General features: G+C 34.4%; 1 protein-coding gene across 1 annotated transcript; it reads left to right on the forward strand.

Moving 5' to 3' along the window:
* Nucleotides 1-53: 53 nt before the first annotated feature.
* LOC126818949 (protein-L-isoaspartate O-methyltransferase domain-containing protein 1) lies at nucleotides 54-17322 on the forward strand. The gene is made up of 5 exons (XM_050546657.2): nucleotides 54-184; nucleotides 5468-5797; nucleotides 6476-6747; nucleotides 9546-9663; nucleotides 12121-17322. The coding sequence occupies exons 2-5, from the start codon at nucleotides 5491-5493 to the stop codon at nucleotides 13149-13151; spliced, it is 1728 nt and encodes a 575-aa protein (XP_050402614.2). The 5' UTR covers nucleotides 54-184; nucleotides 5468-5490; the 3' UTR covers nucleotides 13152-17322.
* Nucleotides 17323-18710: the final 1388 nt, after the last annotated feature.

Here is an 18710-nt window from a genome sequence, read left to right on the forward strand (position 1 = left end):
TCATCTTTTTGTTATAAATCAAGAAATAAAATTAAACGTCTATATGTGACGTCATCCAGGGTTTGTTGTTGTTTTGATGTACAGCTGAGCCAGACTGATGAAAATACGTCTGACAGTGACAGAAGAAAAAAACAGTTAGCCTGCATTCAGCGGAATATTTACTATTTAGCTGTGCAGATTTGATGTAGGTAACATTCGTGCGAATCAAACACACGAGACATCTATAAAGTTATGTGTTTATATGTCTATTAAATGGACAGCGTAAAAAGACAAAACTTGGCAAGCTTCTTCACCCACAAATTTCATGCAGCCATTTTCTTGTATTACATGTTAGCCTTTACCTGCACATCATGGGACGTAGTTACATCACAATGTCAAATTTATGTCATTGTTATTTTGCGCTGGTTCAAATGCCCATTTCTGTAAAAGTTAAAAACAATCTGCTACTAAATTAATGACTATTTTTTTTGATATTGCTCAGAGCTGTATTATACTTCCATATTATAAAATCAATATCTTCAAAATAATAGGTATGTTATATATGCACCAGCATGGTCCTCAATATACTCATCTTGTTCTTGTTGTTTTTGTTTTTGGGTACATATGACACTCTTTGAAAAAGCCTAAGACTCCGCCAATTCATGTATGATGGACATGAATCTTAGCATGTATGTTCCGTAGACAATTGTGCATCGACTGACATGCTTCAATTTTTGATATCATGTCATAAATCCATAGGGATGTGATGAAATCATACTTGCAGTTCCATAGTACAAATGAAATTTCTCGGAAATAATGCATTTGTACAAGGACAATCTCTGCATGTGACAAATTTTTGAAAAGTTGGCGCTAGTTATTTAAAATGGGAGCCTAATAATTTTAACCAAGGATGTAGACTGTATAAGCAGCAGTCTGTCTGCCTATCCAACCTTTTCGAACACAATAACTCTGCATCTAATTGAGGGAAAATTGATGATGAACATTTTCTGCTTGGGCTAATCAGCTATCCGTCTGCCTGTCCATCCATCACACCATATAAAACACAACCACTATGTTGAGGTAGAATGTTCAGACTTAGTGGGGATACTTGTTGTTGTTGTTGTTAGTGTTTAACGTCCGCTTCCACTGAAGGTGATATCGCAGACAAGTTGTCTTTTTTTTTATTTTCATTATCTTAGCGCACGCGCAGGGGTCTTTCCTGTGGGAGGAAACCGGAGTACCCGGAGTAAACCCACGAGGTTGAGAAGGCGCCCCTATCTCCAAGCCACATACGCTCACACCAGGGATCGAAACCACAACTGCAAGCCAGAGGTGACCGGCCAGCTAGAGGTCGAAGCGTGACACTCTAGACCACTAGGCCATCCCAACCCCCCTGGGGATACTTGTTAGGTAAATGTTTTTTATATGCCCAAATGTAGTTGTATATTGCTGTCAACCCTGTCTATCCCTCCGTCATCTACAATTGTTTGTGGACTGTTGAAGTTCATATTCGATTGAGTTTAAATGTATACAGTACAGTGGTGAGGGCCATGAGATGAAGAGGACTGTTGATTTTCAACAATTTCCTATAATTAGTTCCAGAGTTATCACCCTTGACCTCTTTGAAACATCTTTTGAATGCTCTGATTGACTTTAAATTTATTCAGTGTTTAAAGGTCATGAGATGCCGAAGCCTATTGATTTTCAACAATTTCCAATAACTTCAAGTATACTGTGCAAAACTAGAAGGCAAACAAATTCTAATGATTTTTGATAATTACTTAATAGGTTGTTGCTCTTAGTCAGATTTTTGTGTTTGTAAATCTTTTTATTACCGACAAAAGAAAAAAATATGCGACAAACATTCTTGACCTCTCGGACGATTAAATATGCGACAACTCTTTGGGCTTTGAAATTACAGATTATGAAGATGAGGCTTGACAAACAAATGTTATTGTTTAAATTAGTAACGCAAAGAATTGTATTGAATTTCAGAAATTTCTTATAATAACTTTCAGAGTTATTGCTCTTGATCTCTTTGTAGATGCTTGGGAACACTCTTAACGACAAAAATTGTCATCCAGTTTGGTTGAAATTTTATGCCTTGTCACAACAAGTGAAATGAGAGAGATAAATGGGGTTTAAAGTCCACTTGACACAAACTAGGTCATTTCAGGACGAACATATGGTTCAATTTTATTTCAATAATATTCCCTTGTGCATAGGGATCTTTAGCAGTGGGAGGAAACTGGAGGACCTGGAGAAAACCCACGAGGTTCGACAGGTGACCGTTCTCTTTGTCACATACAACCGGGGAATCGAAACCAGGCCAGTTGACTCAATGACAGACCTTATGATACAATGCGCACGCACTAACCATTGGGCCATCCACCCCCCACCCACAAGTGAAATGAAGAATCGTGTCGAAATTGAATGATTTTCAATGAATACATGTACTGCTAGAGTTATAGCCCTTGCTCACTTGCACACACTTTGCAAAAGTCAACATCTGATCTACTATAAAATTGGAGTTATTGCCCTTGATTATATAGTAGAATCATGTCAATGTATCTAGGCACCAATGATATTTATTACGGTATAAGTATAAGAATTATTTTTATAAGTCCACATTTTCATGTGAACGTATATTATCTTCGCCCCCGAGTGTGTGTATGTGCATGCATCCGTTCACATTTGTTTGTGGACACTCTACAAGTGACATTTTAATCCGAATTTGCTGAAACTTGAAATATAGGTTTATCGGATCCTATTGATATTCCATCATATCGGACCGTAACTTCCTGGATTATTGCCCCTGATTGAACAAAAAATCATGCTTTAGCTTTTGGTCCCTCTAGCGGTCATAAACTGTATGTAATACCAAGGTTGTGAACCCTCTAGAGATCACAATTTTTATCTGATTTTGATGAAACTTAAAATGTATGTTTATGTCCAAAAGATCTCGGTTCCTTTGAATATTCGCTCACATCGGATTGTAACTTCCTGGATTATGACCCCTGATTGTACGAAAAATCACGTTTTTAGCTTGTGGTGCCTCTAGAGGTAACAATTTTTATCCGATGTAAAAAAGCGTTTAAATATATCACCATTACACCATAATAATGGTTGAATTCAATTTTCTTGAAAATTAGACTGAAACTGCAGGACAAAATGGCTGCTCCCTGTTCGCAAATAGTGTTAAAAGTATGTAATACCAAGGTTGTGGGCCCTTTAGAGGTCACAATTTTTAAACACCCAAAATTTCATTTGGAAGTATATTGTCGCCCCTGTCCATCCACAATTTGTTTGTGGACACTCTACAGGTCACAATTTTTATCCAATTATGACGAACCTTAAAATATAGGTTTATCTCCAAAAGATCGGTGTTTCTGTCGAAATTGGCAAGTATCAGACCCTAACTTGATGGATTATGGCCCCTGATTGCACGAAAAATTGCATTTTTAGCTTGTGGACATTCTAGAGGTCACATTATTTTTATACGATTTTGATGAAACTTGAAATGTATGTTTACATCCCAAAGATCTTGGTTCCTTTCGATATTTGCACATATCGGACCATAACTTCCTCGATTATACGAAAAATCACGATTTTAGCTTGTGGTCCCTCTAGAGGTCACACTTTTTATATGACCACATTGAAATGTAGTCGTATATTGCTTGTGGATGCTTTAGAGGCTAAAGTTAATATCCGATTGACTTTACACACAGTCTTTAAGGTCATGAAACTAAGAATCCTTTTAGTATTGATTTTCAGCGATTTCCGATCACTTCTAAAAATTTTGTGGACGCTCTAGAGGCTGAAGTTAATATCCGATGGACTTTAAATTTATACACAGTGTTTAAGGTCATGAGACGAAGAAGCCTATTGATTTTCAATGAATTTTGATAACTTGAACAGCTAAATCCAGGATATTAAATGTTTTGTATACTAAACATTAGCATAGGTCAGAACTAAAAGCTAAACAAATTCTAATGATTTTCTGCTTATTACTTATTGAGTTGTTACTCTTAATCAGATTTTAGTGTTCTAAATGTTTCATTACCGACAATAGAAAAAATATGCAACAACTCTTGTTGACTGCTCAGACGACTTAGCTGCCGTGGGCATATATGTTTCATTGCCCATTGTCAGTTCCAGGTCACACTGTCTTAATAAAATTGCTTGTCATTTCCACAATTTTCAATTAAACTGAGCTAAAACTTAGTGACGTGCATGTACCTGGAATTACCATCCATTTGCTTTCTTTCTCGCAAATTACCACTTTAGAAAATGTTATATTCTACTGAGCCAAAACAAGTTATACAATGTTTCTACTGGGCCAAAACAAATATCTAAACATGCAAGTAAGCAGAAACGACAAAATATACCCCTGGTCCTCTTGGGCTGTTCCAGATAGGTAACTAGGTTGATGTAAACAAACCACGATTTTCAAAGGTGAAGTGTTATACAGCTTGATCTGAAATTAGTTCCCACGCAGTAGAAATCAAAAGGATGGTAATTCCAGGTATGTCATTTAGCCATTTTAATTAAAATTTGAAGAAATGGTAAGCCATTTTCGAGTCAGCTGTAACAGACAGTAGTGACCTACCTTTTCATGAGTCGCTATATCAGAAACATAATATTGGTGTATATTTGTTGTTGTGACAGGCTGACGATTGAACTCATTTCAAAACAGTGTTTTTTTTATATATTTTCTGTTACATGTACATGCATGTCTAAACTGACTCAGAACAATAAATGATATCATCTAGGGCTGTTAGTCAGCTGATCAGAGCTAGCTGCAGCCATTTTTGTTTGAAAAAACTAGGTTGATAAAACAATGAACCAGCCACTATGGGTATCACTATCATAAATCAACCAAATTTTGGCTCTTTTACAAAGAATCAATTATTACTTGTTTATTATGAAGCATATTAAAGCATTCCATAATCTATTATTTATACCTTTGTGGTGAAAGTAAAATCATTCATTGTAGTTCATTTCATAATCAAAGTAATTAGCACATCCAACAATAGTCCCATAGTCCCCAAAAATTGAAATTCAAATGGCTGTTATTGCCATCACCCACTATATTACCCATTTCTTCTAGCCCACAAAAGTAACATTTATACCATTTAATATTTTCATTGTTTGCTCAATTAAGATAGCCAGACCTCTTTAATTGGGGGTTCAAAATTTAAATCTTCATTTGATATGTTCTATGGTGGAAATGACAACCTGTACAAAAGTTAACGTCCATACATACAGCCAATGCATATTCAAGTTTATTCAAGTGTATTCAAGTTTCAACACAGTAAGCCAAAGTCAAAAGTTGAGAGAAAATTAGTATACAAACTGGATTCAGTTTAATCATTTAAAACAAAATAAAATCATACTTAGCTTGTCCCATATAGATTACGCTATTTCAATACTTTATTTACCTGAATAGACAGGTTTAGCTCAATGAAAACTGGAATTATTTTTTCAGATCTCAATTGAACCACAACAATAATGGGAGGAGCTGTGAGTTCAGGCTCCGATAATAATGATCTTGTTGATAATTTGGTGGAGGCAAATTATATAAAAAGTCCTGATGTAGAACGTGTTTTTAGAGCCGTAGACAGAGCTGATTACTACCTAGAAGAACATAGAGAAGGTGCATATAAAGATCTTGCATGGAAACATGGACATATTCACATGTCGGCACCATGTATATATTCTGAGGTTCTAGAATCCCTTCTACTACAACCAGGATTGTCATTCTTAAACCTTGGAAGTGGCACTGGTTACCTTAGCACCATGATTGGTCTTATATTGGGTAAGTATTTGTCATATGAAAAAATCTGTTAAATAGAAAGAGACCGGCAGAAAACTAATTAGCATTTGGAGTTATAAACGATTCTGCCATGATACAACAGGGGAATATATACATGGAATTTAATGTTCAAAATTTAGGACATCACATTTGCCATGATCTGCTTTTATTCTCCCATGCTGTGGTTGAATGTACAAATTTAGCATAATTGGTGGTCTGTCAGGCATATGGGGGGTTGGATGACTGAATGGTTAGCGCGTGCGCATGGTATCATAAGGTCAAATGGCATGGTTTCAGTTCCCCGGTTGTACCTGACAAGGAGTAGGGTTGCCTATCCAACCTTGTGGGTTTTCTCTGGTTCCTCCGGTTTCCTCCTACTGGTAAAGATCCCTATGCCGAGCGAATTATTGAAATAATATTGAACCATATGTTAGTCACAAAATGACCTAGTTTGCGTCAAGTAGATGTTAATTTCTCTCTCTATCTTCTTGTCTCTCTCTCTTATTTAAGCATAATAGCTGATCCTTCTGCATGTCATGGTAATGCATTTGTATTTTCCTCTGTGAATTTATCCCTATTAGAGATTCGGGAAAGAGTACTTGAAAGAATTTGTTTTTCACGAAATATCATTTATTTATCAATTGTTATAATTGTTATTTTCTATCAATTGTTATTATATAGGTCCGTATGGTGTAAACCATGGTATTGAGATACATGAAGATGTGGTACAATATGCTAGAGAAAGATTGGAACATTTTAAAAAGACTAGTACATGTTTTGATGATTTTGACCTCTGTGAACCACAATTTGAAACAGGCAATTGTCTACAATTGGTACCAGGCCAACTGTATGATAGGGTGTATTGTGGTGCTGCTTGTCCTCAGGAACATGAGAATTACATGAAAAATCTGATTTCAATCAATGGTATACTTGTCATGCCTTTGAATGACCAGGTAATGAAATTAAACTAGTTTTTTTCCCCTGTAGAACTTGCTTTAATTGTGTTCAGTAGTTGTAAATACTGTGTCAGTACCATAGAGAACAATGTTTTATGGGCTATGGTTGATTTTAGTCTATTATTATTATTATTATTATTTAGTCTATTAAAATGGGTTTCGTCTGGCCGTCACACTTTTTGGGACACAAAAACTCTCCTTCTAATTAAGGTAGAATGTTCAAACTTAGTGTAGTTGTTTATTAGGTCAATGCCTTGATTGAGTTCGAAGATGAGCATTTTCTGCTTAGAGTAAGCAGAGATAAGCAATTTGATTGGTTGATGCTTTGGGACACGATAACTTAAGTTCTAATTAAGTGAGAGTGATAAAACTAGGTGGATAGTTTCATTACATCAATACCTTGACTAAGTTCGATTGTGAGCATTTTCTGCTAAGGGTAAGCCGAGATAAGCAATTTGATTTGTTGATGTTTTAGGACGCGATACCTTGAGTTCTAATTAAGTGATGAAACTTGATGTATAGTTTCATGACATCAGTACCTTGACTAAGTTCGATAATGAACATTTTCTGCTAAGGGTAAGCAGAGCAATAAGCAATTTTATTGGTCAAGACTTTGAAACATAATAACTCTCCTTCTAATTGAGGTAGAATGGTCAGACTTGGTGTAGGAGTTCATTAGGTGAATGCCTTGATGGAGTTCGATAGTGAACATTGTCTGCTTACTGTAAGCAAAAGATAAGTAATTTAATTGGTTGATGCTTTTGGGCAAGATAACTTCGGTTATAATTAAGTGAGAGCTATGAAACTCCAAGTATAGATTCATTATATCATTACCTTGACTAAGTTTGATGAGAATTTGCTGCTTAGACTAGGAGTGATAAGCAATTTGATTGGTCAAGTCTTTGGAACATGACAACTCTGCTTTTAATTGAGGTAGAATGATGTTTAAACTTGATGTTGATGTTCATTAGGTGAATGTCTCGACAGGTAAGCAATTTCTTTGACTTTGATTCTATCTGATAGAGAATGATGAAACTTAGTGTATAGTTGTTAATCAGTTTGATTGCTCAATACTTTTTAAAAAGATAGACGTACAATTGATTAATATGTGTCATCTATTTATGTCGGCGGGGGTCATCAGCCTCACTGTTGGCTTGTTCTATTTAAAACTGAAGCCATATTGCCCTAATTATATAAGCACATTTAAAGGAGCTAAATCTCTAACATTTGGGACCTAGAAATTGACAAAAGTGGGTCGCAACGCATATAATACTGTAATATGAATGTATATAAACTGATTTACATTCAATGGTTTCCGTTTTTATTAAAAATCAGTTATGTTCAGCGAAATAAGCCAGCAGTCTCAATCGAGTGCAAATTTCTAGCGTCTGGTTATTCCAGTCTACATACGCCGTTCGATTTGGTGCAATGTGTCTAGCCTCGTCCCTCGAGTCTCTTTTTACAACTGGGGCTGTAGCGCGTCCCTCGAGTCTCTTTTTACAACTGGGGCTGAAGCGCATTATGGTACACGATTCGTGTACCAATGGTAAAATGTTTATTTTGTCTTTAATATTGGATATCAAAAGCCCATCTTATTCCGGTAAGATCACAACATCAATGTTGATTTAATTTGACAAATAAATCGTGTTTTCAATGTTGAAGATTTTGGATGATATTGAGTTAGAGACTTAGCTACTTTAAATTCCCAGCATGTCAGAAAAAAAGTTGAATACAGAGCTGAAGATAATATACAGTCAAAAATACTTTTATTATAAGACATTTTGTCCAACAATTATTCAGATCGATCAATTCTGACTTGAGCTATTATTTTCATTCTAAGTTTACATTAGTTTGTATTGATTTATCTCTCTTAGTCAAAAATAGTAATACAAGCTAACCCATTCTTCATGAAAGCCTGTTTATACTCGGATGTGCTTAAATTATATAGTAACAGCAGGGTTTTTTTTATTTTTATATGCCCACATTGAAATGTGGTTGTATATCGTCATCGCTGCCGTCCATCATTCTAGAGGCAAAAGTTAATATCCAATTGACTTTAAATTTCTACACAGTGTTTAAGGTCATTGATCCAATTGATTTTGAACTATTTCTGATAATTACTGCCAGAGTTATGGCCCTTGATCACTTTGAAAAATCTTTTGGACGCTCTAGAGGATAAGGTTAATATACGATCGACTGTAAATTTATGCCCTGTGTTTAAGGTCATGAGACGAAGAAGTCTATTTATTTCCAACGATTTCCGATAATTACTGCCAGAGTTATGGCCCTTGATATTAAATGTTTTGTATACTAAACGTTAGTATAGGGCAGAACTAGAATGGATTGTTACTCGTAATCAGATTTTAGTGTGTTGTAAATGTTTTCATTACTGAGAAGAGAAAAAAATATGCGATAACCTTTGTTGCCTGCCTGGACAACTTAGCTGCTGTGGGTGTATGTTTCATTACCTGGCAACCTATCTTTAAAATATATGTGCTCAGTCTATCTTGTTGTGCCTTTAGTTTGGAAATTGTCTCTTACTGATCGACGGTCTGCTGAATCATGATGGGATTGCAAACTTTCAACCATAGCACCTCTAGTGGAGTTAATTAAGAACAATTTTATCCTGTTGAATCTTCAATAAACCGCTTTTAATTTTGAGGTATTTGATAGTCCAATTTACATCCTAATTTCACAAACATGTAATAAAGTGACTTCCTCATTTTTTGTTTCAAATTACCCAATGGATTATGATTGTAGATCAATATCGGTATCTATATTTTATGTTTCTATAGCTACAGCAAATTCGCAGAACAGGAGATACTACATGGGAAGTCAAGAATGTTCTTCCTGTCTCATTTGCTTCATTGGTAATTCCAAATACAGATTCTGCTGTGACGTCAGTGGAACTTCGTAAGTAGATGTTCAGATTTTGATTTATAAGTTGAGATAGAACACTGTGATAGAACCTCCATCAATATGACATTAAACATGACATATATTTCCTTGAAAAGTTTGATTCAAAATGCATAACTGTCATCAACTGGAAATCAGGATCATAATGCCAGGAAAAACTTAAACAAAACCATGTCTTTCGAGATATTTTAATGTTAACTCTAGCCACCCTTTATGTATTACATATGAAAGACGTGATTGGATAAGCGCTGGCATTACATATTTAATCTGTACTCAGCTTATGTAATTTGATATTCATGCAGGAGATTATGACCCCAGGCCACAAGTCTGTGTCTTCCATTTGTTTATATGTATCAAGAAAGTAATTGAAAAGAATATTTTTGTGTAAGGAAGAAGGCTTTGACATGTATGAAATTCATGTGCATTTCAACAATTTCCTTTAAAATAACTTCTGGAGTTATGACACTTGTTTCACTCTGTAGAACCTTGTGAATGCTCGAATGACAAGAGTTATCATCTTATTTGTATTAAATTGATATCAGTATATTGTGAGTGAATGAAATGGGGTTTAACGTCCTACTGTTCTGCTCCTAAACTGGGCTAATGAAGATGGGCATACGCGATACAGTGTGCTATGCAGGGCTGTCGGTAATTTTTCACAGATGATTAGCAGCACTGCTAATCAAAAAGTCCAATTTTGCCAAATTTGATTAGCAAATTTAAAAATTGATTAGCAGTTTTTCAGTTTCAACATAAAACACCTAAATAACACTGCTAATCAAAAAGTCCAATTTTGCCAAATTTGATTAGCAAATTTAAAAATTGATTAGCAGTTTTTCAGTTTCAACATAAAACACCTAAATAACAAGATTATTTTAATTTTAATTGATAACAAATGATTAGATTTCATTCTTAAGATTTTTTTAGAATTTCTACTGTGAACATTTCTGAATGAATGTAGACTTTTGGTTAGGCCTTATGTCTGAAGCAAATTCTTGGCAGTGGCTTCTTATTTCTTCGTTAAAAAACAATTTCGTCTGCTTTTTATCGTTTGTTATTACTTTGATTTCTCATTTTACAATACGTTTACACGTATTTATTTTTTATATTTTATTTACAATACGTGGGGGATACACTGAATTTATTTTTTTTCAAATTGAATACTGATATAATTACTCGAAATTGGCATGTCTCGCAACGTGAGTGGTACTACTTGATTCCCTATTTCCGGTTTAATCGTCCCGATTCATAGAGTTATGTCCCTGTATTATATAGCATAATGAATTGAATCTGGGTAGTTCGAGAAGAAAATGTCACACGGAGAATTCCGCTTTGTTTATAAAATTTATTTGATATTTTATACACGTTGAAAGTGTTGATAAATGTGGATAAATCTTTGTGTCAATATCCAAAATGACAGGCATATTAATGATTCGCAGTTACTGCGAATCAAAAACGTTAGATTTTAATTTTTGATTAGCAACGGACAAAATATGTATCGCAAATTGCGCTGCGATACTGGTTGTCGGCAGCCCTGGTGCTATGAGGGAAATTTTGCCCGGGCACCGGCGCTACGGCCTACTCTTATGTCAAATTCCAACTGCTAAGGGATCTTTTACGTGCACACCAATATGTACGCGGGACCTCGGTTTTTCGTCCCATCCGAACGACTAGACAGCTGTCCTTGTCAGGCCCCCAGTCCTGCATCACTGAGAAGGGGAAACCACGCCGGAAAATCTGGATGAACTTTCTCGGCCAATGCAGGGATCGAACACCCGACCTCCAGGCTAGTGAGCCAGCGTCTTACCCACTTCGCCACGTGATCCCCAGTATATTGTGAACGCTCTCATTGTCTCCAAAAGAATAAATATGAGACAACACTTGTTGACTGCCCTGATGAAATAGCGGCTGTTGGTGTATTTATCGTTGCCTGGCAACCTATCTTTAATGTGGTTCATATGTCTTGTTAGCACATATACAGGCTACAATAATTCACATATCTTTTTTGCAATTGATATTGAAATGAAAATCTCTATAGATTTTCAAAGAATTCATTGTTCGCTCCTTAAAGGATTCAATTATGATCTATACCTTTCTGAATTTTTATTGATTGTCTATAGATCCGATCGAAGGGAAGCACTTGATTCTCAACCATAATGTCCAGAATTATTCCCCTTTGATACAAAGAGATTACAATTAGGATCCTATCAATGCCTTATGAGTACTATCAGCTTTCCCTTTAAGAAGCATTCTTATTGATTTTGGCATTGCAGTACAATCTTGAGAAAATTATAGATGTTTAAAATTTAGACTACTAATATAATCTACAGGTGGACGTATGATTCATTGTCTGGCAAGCTGTGTATATAGTAAGTTGTCATGCACTTTTCACAGTTTACATTATTATGTATGATTTACTGCATTAAAATTTATTTATTTGTTTACTTTTCACAGCCTGTTCTCAGTTCTTGCCACTAAAAGCAGCATGCCGATTGTCTATCAGAAGAACGATCAGGACTAAAATACATCTTGATTATCCAGAATTGACTAAAGTAAACAAACAAAAGAAAAAGAAAATCAAAAGTTCAAGCCGCAAAAGAAGGATCAACATCGTGCCTATGAATATGGGAATGATGATTTTACGTCAGTATGATGACAGTGAGGAGAGTGATGATGATGGATTTAGTCGTCAATTACGTAATTTGCGCCAATCACATCCGCGTGTAGTAGAAGAAGATAGTGGTGAGCATTCCGATCATGCTGATGAAATAGACAATAACATCTCAGATCTTGAAATGACAAAATCAGAAAATTCCAAGGAAGTTCACATTGCAAATCAAAATGAATCCAAAAGCAAAGAAGATGCGATTGATAATGTAAAAGATGTTGATGAAATGGGAGAAAGTTCATCAAATATCAAATGGCAGTATCCATCGGTTAGAATTGACAGATCAGAACCAGATTCAACAGAATTCGGAGAAAAAGCACAGAAATTTAATGATAACCATTGTTGTCATTCTCCAGCCAACCAGTCCAGTGAATGTGCTCAATCTACTAGCAATGGAAAGATTGCAGAAAACGGACATTCAAAATGCAAAAATGTCAAGTCTGTTTCAACTGATGAGTCAGATGATGATAATATAGACTTTGACATACTTGAAATGTTGAATCGAAATAGATCTGTCATGCGCAGTTTAAGCCCTCCACGAAAAATCAGATATTCCTCGAATACAAGTGCAGACACATCAGAAACCTCAGGGTTTGGATCTTTAGGTGACGAACCTTCAGAAGTTGATTCTTGTCACAGCAGTGACAAACCATCACCGAGTAGTAGTGTTGGGGATGAAGGGATGGATTGTACAGAAGAGGAAATACCACCACCACAACCACCTAAAGATAATATATGCACCTATATGAAGGGAAGAATAAATGAACTACCCATTCCTGCTACACTCAAATCATATCTCGTCTATTACAGACAATAACTTGCAAATTAACAGTATACGCCTTGTAATTTTTTTAATGTTTGCAAAATTATAACTTAGTTTTAAGCTGCAGCCGGTGTGTGTGTATTAATGGCTGACTAAATATTATTGCATTTCTGATCATCTGATCATATAGTTTCATGTACATTTACCATTAACCGATGGTTTGGAATATAAGTGACCGTAAATAACAGTGATTTGCAGTGTGGTCCTTTTTGATAAGAAAGACTTGTTTTGTTAAGAATGATAAAGTTCTATATATTTGACTTGTTGATATCCGTATACTGTTATGGGCCAATTGTTCGATTTTTGTGATTATGTTTTGATGTGACCAAAGTCAGCTTGTGTCTTTTTTTCTATTTATAGTTTGTTTTGAGAGCCATGCTTTAAAATGTTTAGTTCATCTGACAGAAAATTTCTTGAGACCATGTAAATAGGCCTTGTGATTTTAAATCAATGCAGATTGTTGTAGGATTTCGTAAAAAGATAATAATAAAATACTGTTTGGGGTCAAGATCAGACTAGCCAGAATGCTGTTAGGAGGGATATTAGGTCACTTGTCTGTTTACTGCAAATCCAAAACGGAATAAAATTTTTGTTGTTGTTTATTACAAATTTAATATCCAGATATATTGTATTAAAAGTTAAAATTGTAATAAACAACAACCAAAGGATTTAATAGGTACCAGTAGCTAGTCCTGTCTAATGGTTTTTGGCTTTGTTTCGATTTACTCGTGTCATGGTTTGGCTTAGTACCTTACTTCTTTTAGTAACAATATAAGGATCTTTTACTGTGATTTTTTTGCAAACAAAACAGTAGCCATACATGATAAACAATACTGTATTCAAACTAATAATCAGTAAAAAAATAAAATGATGTAAATAAATAACTAGAGCAAAACAAAACATAAACATGATATATCAATTCTCAGCTGAGATATAAAGAAAAGGTATCATATAAAAACTGGGAACCAAATAACTATGTAAATTTGAACCAAGATAAACAAATTCATTGCATTTAGTTGAAACATTTCAAGTATATGTACTTAAAAAAAAAATAGAAAATAATTATTTATTTTTTTGTCAGTTAGCGTGAGGTTGGGTGGCCTAATGGTTTAACTGTATGTGCGTTAGATCAAAAGGTCTGTCATTGAGTCAAATGGCATGGCTTTGATTCCTAGTTTGTGTCAAGTGGATGTTAAACCCCATATCTCTCTCTCTCTCTCTCTCTCTAGTCGGTTATCAGATCCCACACAATAAGATTGCAACACAAAATCTTGTTTGATCATTTCTCATGTATTGTTTATTGATAAGTCTAAAACAATTACATAATGTCATTATTTAATCCTTATATATAGCCTATATATAGTTCTAGTCATACTACTTTGTATTGTTTACACTATTACAGCATTAGGGATGGTTCAGTCATCAACAGACAACTGATTAATTCCTATCTTATTGTAAGCATATGAAGAGTTTGTTTCTCAAATGTGACAGTATCAATTATCAGATTTTTACAGGAAACCACACCCCGGCAATACTATACAATAAACAAAATAGGTTGCGTATGTATTATATTGTAAAAGTTATTTTAATGACTACCACAATGCCTAAACTAGTTAGGATGGAGACATTTTCCAATTTAGTATCAAACTTAAGATGGAGGTCGCTTACGATTCGATAATTGCAAATTAGTAATTACTTATAAAACCTTCCACATAAAATTTAATTGATATGAAGAAAAAATTATTGTCATTAAAGTGAATTTGCCCCATTTTGGAAACAATCTCATCATACATTAATTAATTTAAAAGTATTCAGTTGAAATTTAGCAGTTTAAAATGAAAACTTTGTAAATAAACAGACCATGTCTTTCAATGTTTGTAGTGTTCTTCTGGAGTGAAAGAAAAGTCTTACCTTGATGCAAGAAGGTTCATGTACATAAAAATTATACCATAAAAGATAATATATATAATATAAAAGATAATATATATCATATAAATGAATATAAGTTTAAAGATGCATTATGTAAGAGGTAAATCTGCCTATTGCAGGACTTTTTTCTAGCTTCAAATGTTACATAATTTTCCGTCCGTCTGCCTGTCCGTCACACTTTTTGGGACACAGTAACACTCCTTCTAATTGAGGTAGAATGTTCAAACTTGGTGTAGGTGTTTATTAGGTCAATGCTTTGATGGACTGCAAAGATGAGCATTTTCTGCTTAGGGTAAGCAGAGATAGCAATTTGATTGGTTGATGCTTTGGGACACGATGACTTTAGTTCTAATTAAGTGAGAATGATAAAACTAGGTGGATAGTTTCATTACATCAGTACCTTGACTAAGTTCGATAATGAGCATTTTCTGCTACGGGCAAGCAGAGCGATAAGCAATTTGATTGGTTGAGACTTTGGAACACAATACCTCTCCTATAATTGAGGCAGAATGTTCAAACTTGAGCGATAAGCTAGACAACTTTGATTCTATTTGAGTGATAGTGGTGAAACTTCGTGTATAGTTTCATTACACCACTATCTTAACAAAGTTTGATGCTGAACATCTGATTGGTCAAGACTTTAGAACACAATAACTCTCCTTCTAATTGAGGCAGAATGTTCAAACTTCGTGTAGGTGACTATTAGGTGAATGCCTGGACAGAGTTCGATCATGTGCATTTTCCTTTTAAGCTAAGCAGAGATAAGCAAATTGATTGGTTGAGACTTTGGAACAAGATAACTTTGGTTCTAATCGGGTGCGATGAAACTCTGAGTATAGATTCATAATATCAATACCTTGACTAAGTTCGATAATGAGAATTTTCTGCTTAGGCTAAGTAGCGATAAGCAATTTAATTGGTCAAGACTTTGAAACATAACAACTCTGCTTTTAATTGAGGTAGAATGTTTAAACTTGATGTAGATGTTCATTATGTAAATGTCTTGACTGAGTTCAATGATTAAAATGTTTTAGCTGAATCTAAGCAGAATTTTAAGCAATTTCATTGGTTGATGCTTTGGGACAAGATAACTTAGATTCTAACTGATGGAGAGTGATGAAACGTAGTGTTAGTTTCACTACCAGGTACTTCTAAACCTTGACTGAGTTTGATGTGAACAGTTTATGCTAGACTAAGTATAGATAATCAGTTTGATTGCTTGATACTTTTGTAAGCGATAAATTTTGGGATTTCAGCGGAAGACATCAGCCTCACGGATGGCTTGTTTATATTTAGACATTTATTCACATGACAAGTCTAAAATCAACTCTCTAGGCTATTGGATGGCTTAGGTATTTAATGCACTATAACATCCTTGCCACTGAAATTTTCATTATCTATTTTTTTAACTATTATAGCAAGAATGATCAGCTCTTTATCTAAATCTTACATAATGCATCTTTAAAGATTTGAGACTGCCTCTTATATAATCGTACTTTGGGGGCAGAACCGTTTACATGTACAGGTATAAATAATATTTTGGATTATGTAAATTACAAATGTATATCTATCTATATTTAATTTGTTATAAATTATATCTTTATTTAATTTCTGTATTAAACTTATGTTCTTTAATATTTTACAAATTATTGGCTTTTTTCAGCATTCTGTCTCAGATATAATTGCATTTTTTTTTTCTTTTGTTCATACAGGCATTTTCTTAGATACTTGTTAGGTGAAGGTAATATTTTTCTTTTTGAATTGCGTTTGATCTTTAAGTTATATTTAATCTTAGAAGAACTTGATTTAATTTTTATGACATCAATGATTGTTCTCTTTTCCGTTATTGAGTAGTGTAAATTTTAACTACTGTAAGTAAGAGGAATATGATTATTCACAGCCTTATTATATCCATTTCAAATTTATTTTGAAGACTTTTAGTTAATTATTATAAAACCAGTATGACAAATTTAAAGCATGTCTAACTAAGTTGCATTTATCATGTATTATTACAAAAGATATTTAACTAGATTAATAATGTATATAGAACTTAAAGCTTTACTTTTTGACTTATTGTGCTATATATATATTAGTAGTATTTTGTGCCATAATTTGATGTGTATATTTTGATCATACAATGATGAAGACATTTATTTACATTTCTGTAAATGTATAAATAATCTTCTGTGATTTTTGTTTTATTAAGTACAATAATAAACATCAATGTAAATCACAATGATGTGTGTTTATTTCATTGACCTTGAGCAGCGCATTAATGGTGGGTTTCTATAAATTTGATATGATTCTGTAGATTGAATTACGCACAATCAAATGTTCCAGAGTTATTCTACTTGACTAATATGAATGTAGAAAATAATAACTATGTAGGCAACCTATCCACCACCCTGCATTATGATCATACTTTCTATTTATGACCTGTGATGCAATTTGGAAACAAAGATTGGTTGCAATTGTAAAATTCCTGGGTGTTCAGAAACTCAGATTGGAGAAGATGTTCTTTTTGATGTCTTGTGTCTAGCAATGGCTACTAACAGTGAAACATTTCATTATCCAGTCTTAGGCAGGGAGAATGGAGGAAGTAGAATATGGTCTGATATCACATTATTTACTATTCAATCATCTTGATTTAAACATACACTGTTTTAGAGACCACCAAAACGAGGATGCAAATGCCTTATTGATATAACAAGACATTCCAAGGCTACTAAAGAGTTTCTCCTCCTCCCCTTATTAATACCCTGTTAAACCCCTATTTCATTTTATTAATACCCCCAATCTGATTAATAATAATATCGTCATTTATAAAGTGCGTTAATACTGAAGGAAACAGTTTCTAAGGCGCTGTTGGTTTTTATATTCACTGATTATTTACAGATCAAGGTTTTGAAATAAGAATGTTTTGAGTTGAGATTTAAAATGGCCCACAGACGGTGATTGTTTTATTGATTGTGGTAGTCTATTCCATAGAAAAGGACCAGCATAAGAAAAGGCACGTTTTCCAAGTTGTAAGTTAATGGCTGGAGATTTTAGAAGATGTTTTTTCTGAGAACGGAGATTTCTGCTGGTAGTATAGGGTTCTACAAGACGTTTTATATAAGATGGAGCTTGGCTGTTTAGCGCTTTGAAGACAAAGAGGAGTAACTTGAACTTAATTCTTTGCTGAATTGGGAGCCAATGTAAAGATAGCAATACAGGGGAGATGTGTTGATGTTTTCTAGTTAAAACACAGATCCTATTTTGTTTCATTTTTTATAGTTCAAAATTTTGTTTTACTTGTCTTTACTACACTAGGATCTGGAAGAGTTGTTATATTACCGCCGTTTTGGTTGAAGTGAGGGATTAGCCAATGAAACGGTCTGTTACAGCGACTTTGAGTAAACCACTAGAAACGTCAACGCTGATTGATTAATCAATGTCTGACGTCATAGGGTCAAAAGCCACCCGTACGACCCCTGACACGACCTTCCAGAACAACTTGTCAGATCTTCATATAGTGTAGGCGATCGAAAGTATAAAAAAACGAAACGAAATATAGATCTGTATTTTAATCAGATTGTTAATACCCAGGAAACAGTAACATAATATTATGGTACCTCTGGTGAA

This window comes from Patella vulgata, chromosome 4 (assembly GCF_932274485.2).
Source record: "Patella vulgata chromosome 4, xgPatVulg1.2, whole genome shotgun sequence".
Taxonomy (NCBI): Eukaryota; Metazoa; Mollusca; class Gastropoda; family Patellidae; genus Patella; species Patella vulgata.

Coding starts and splice junctions, on each gene's coding strand:
- LOC126818949 (XM_050546657.2), top strand. CDS start 5,491: ATGGGAGGAGCTGTGAGTTCAGGCTCCGATAATAATGATCTTGTTGAT. Junction 5,798..6,475: donor CATGATTGGTCTTATATTGG/GTAAGTATTTGT, acceptor GTTATTATATAG/GTCCGTATGGTGTAAACCAT. Junction 6,748..9,545: donor TCATGCCTTTGAATGACCAG/GTAATGAAATTA, acceptor ATGTTTCTATAG/CTACAGCAAATTCGCAGAAC.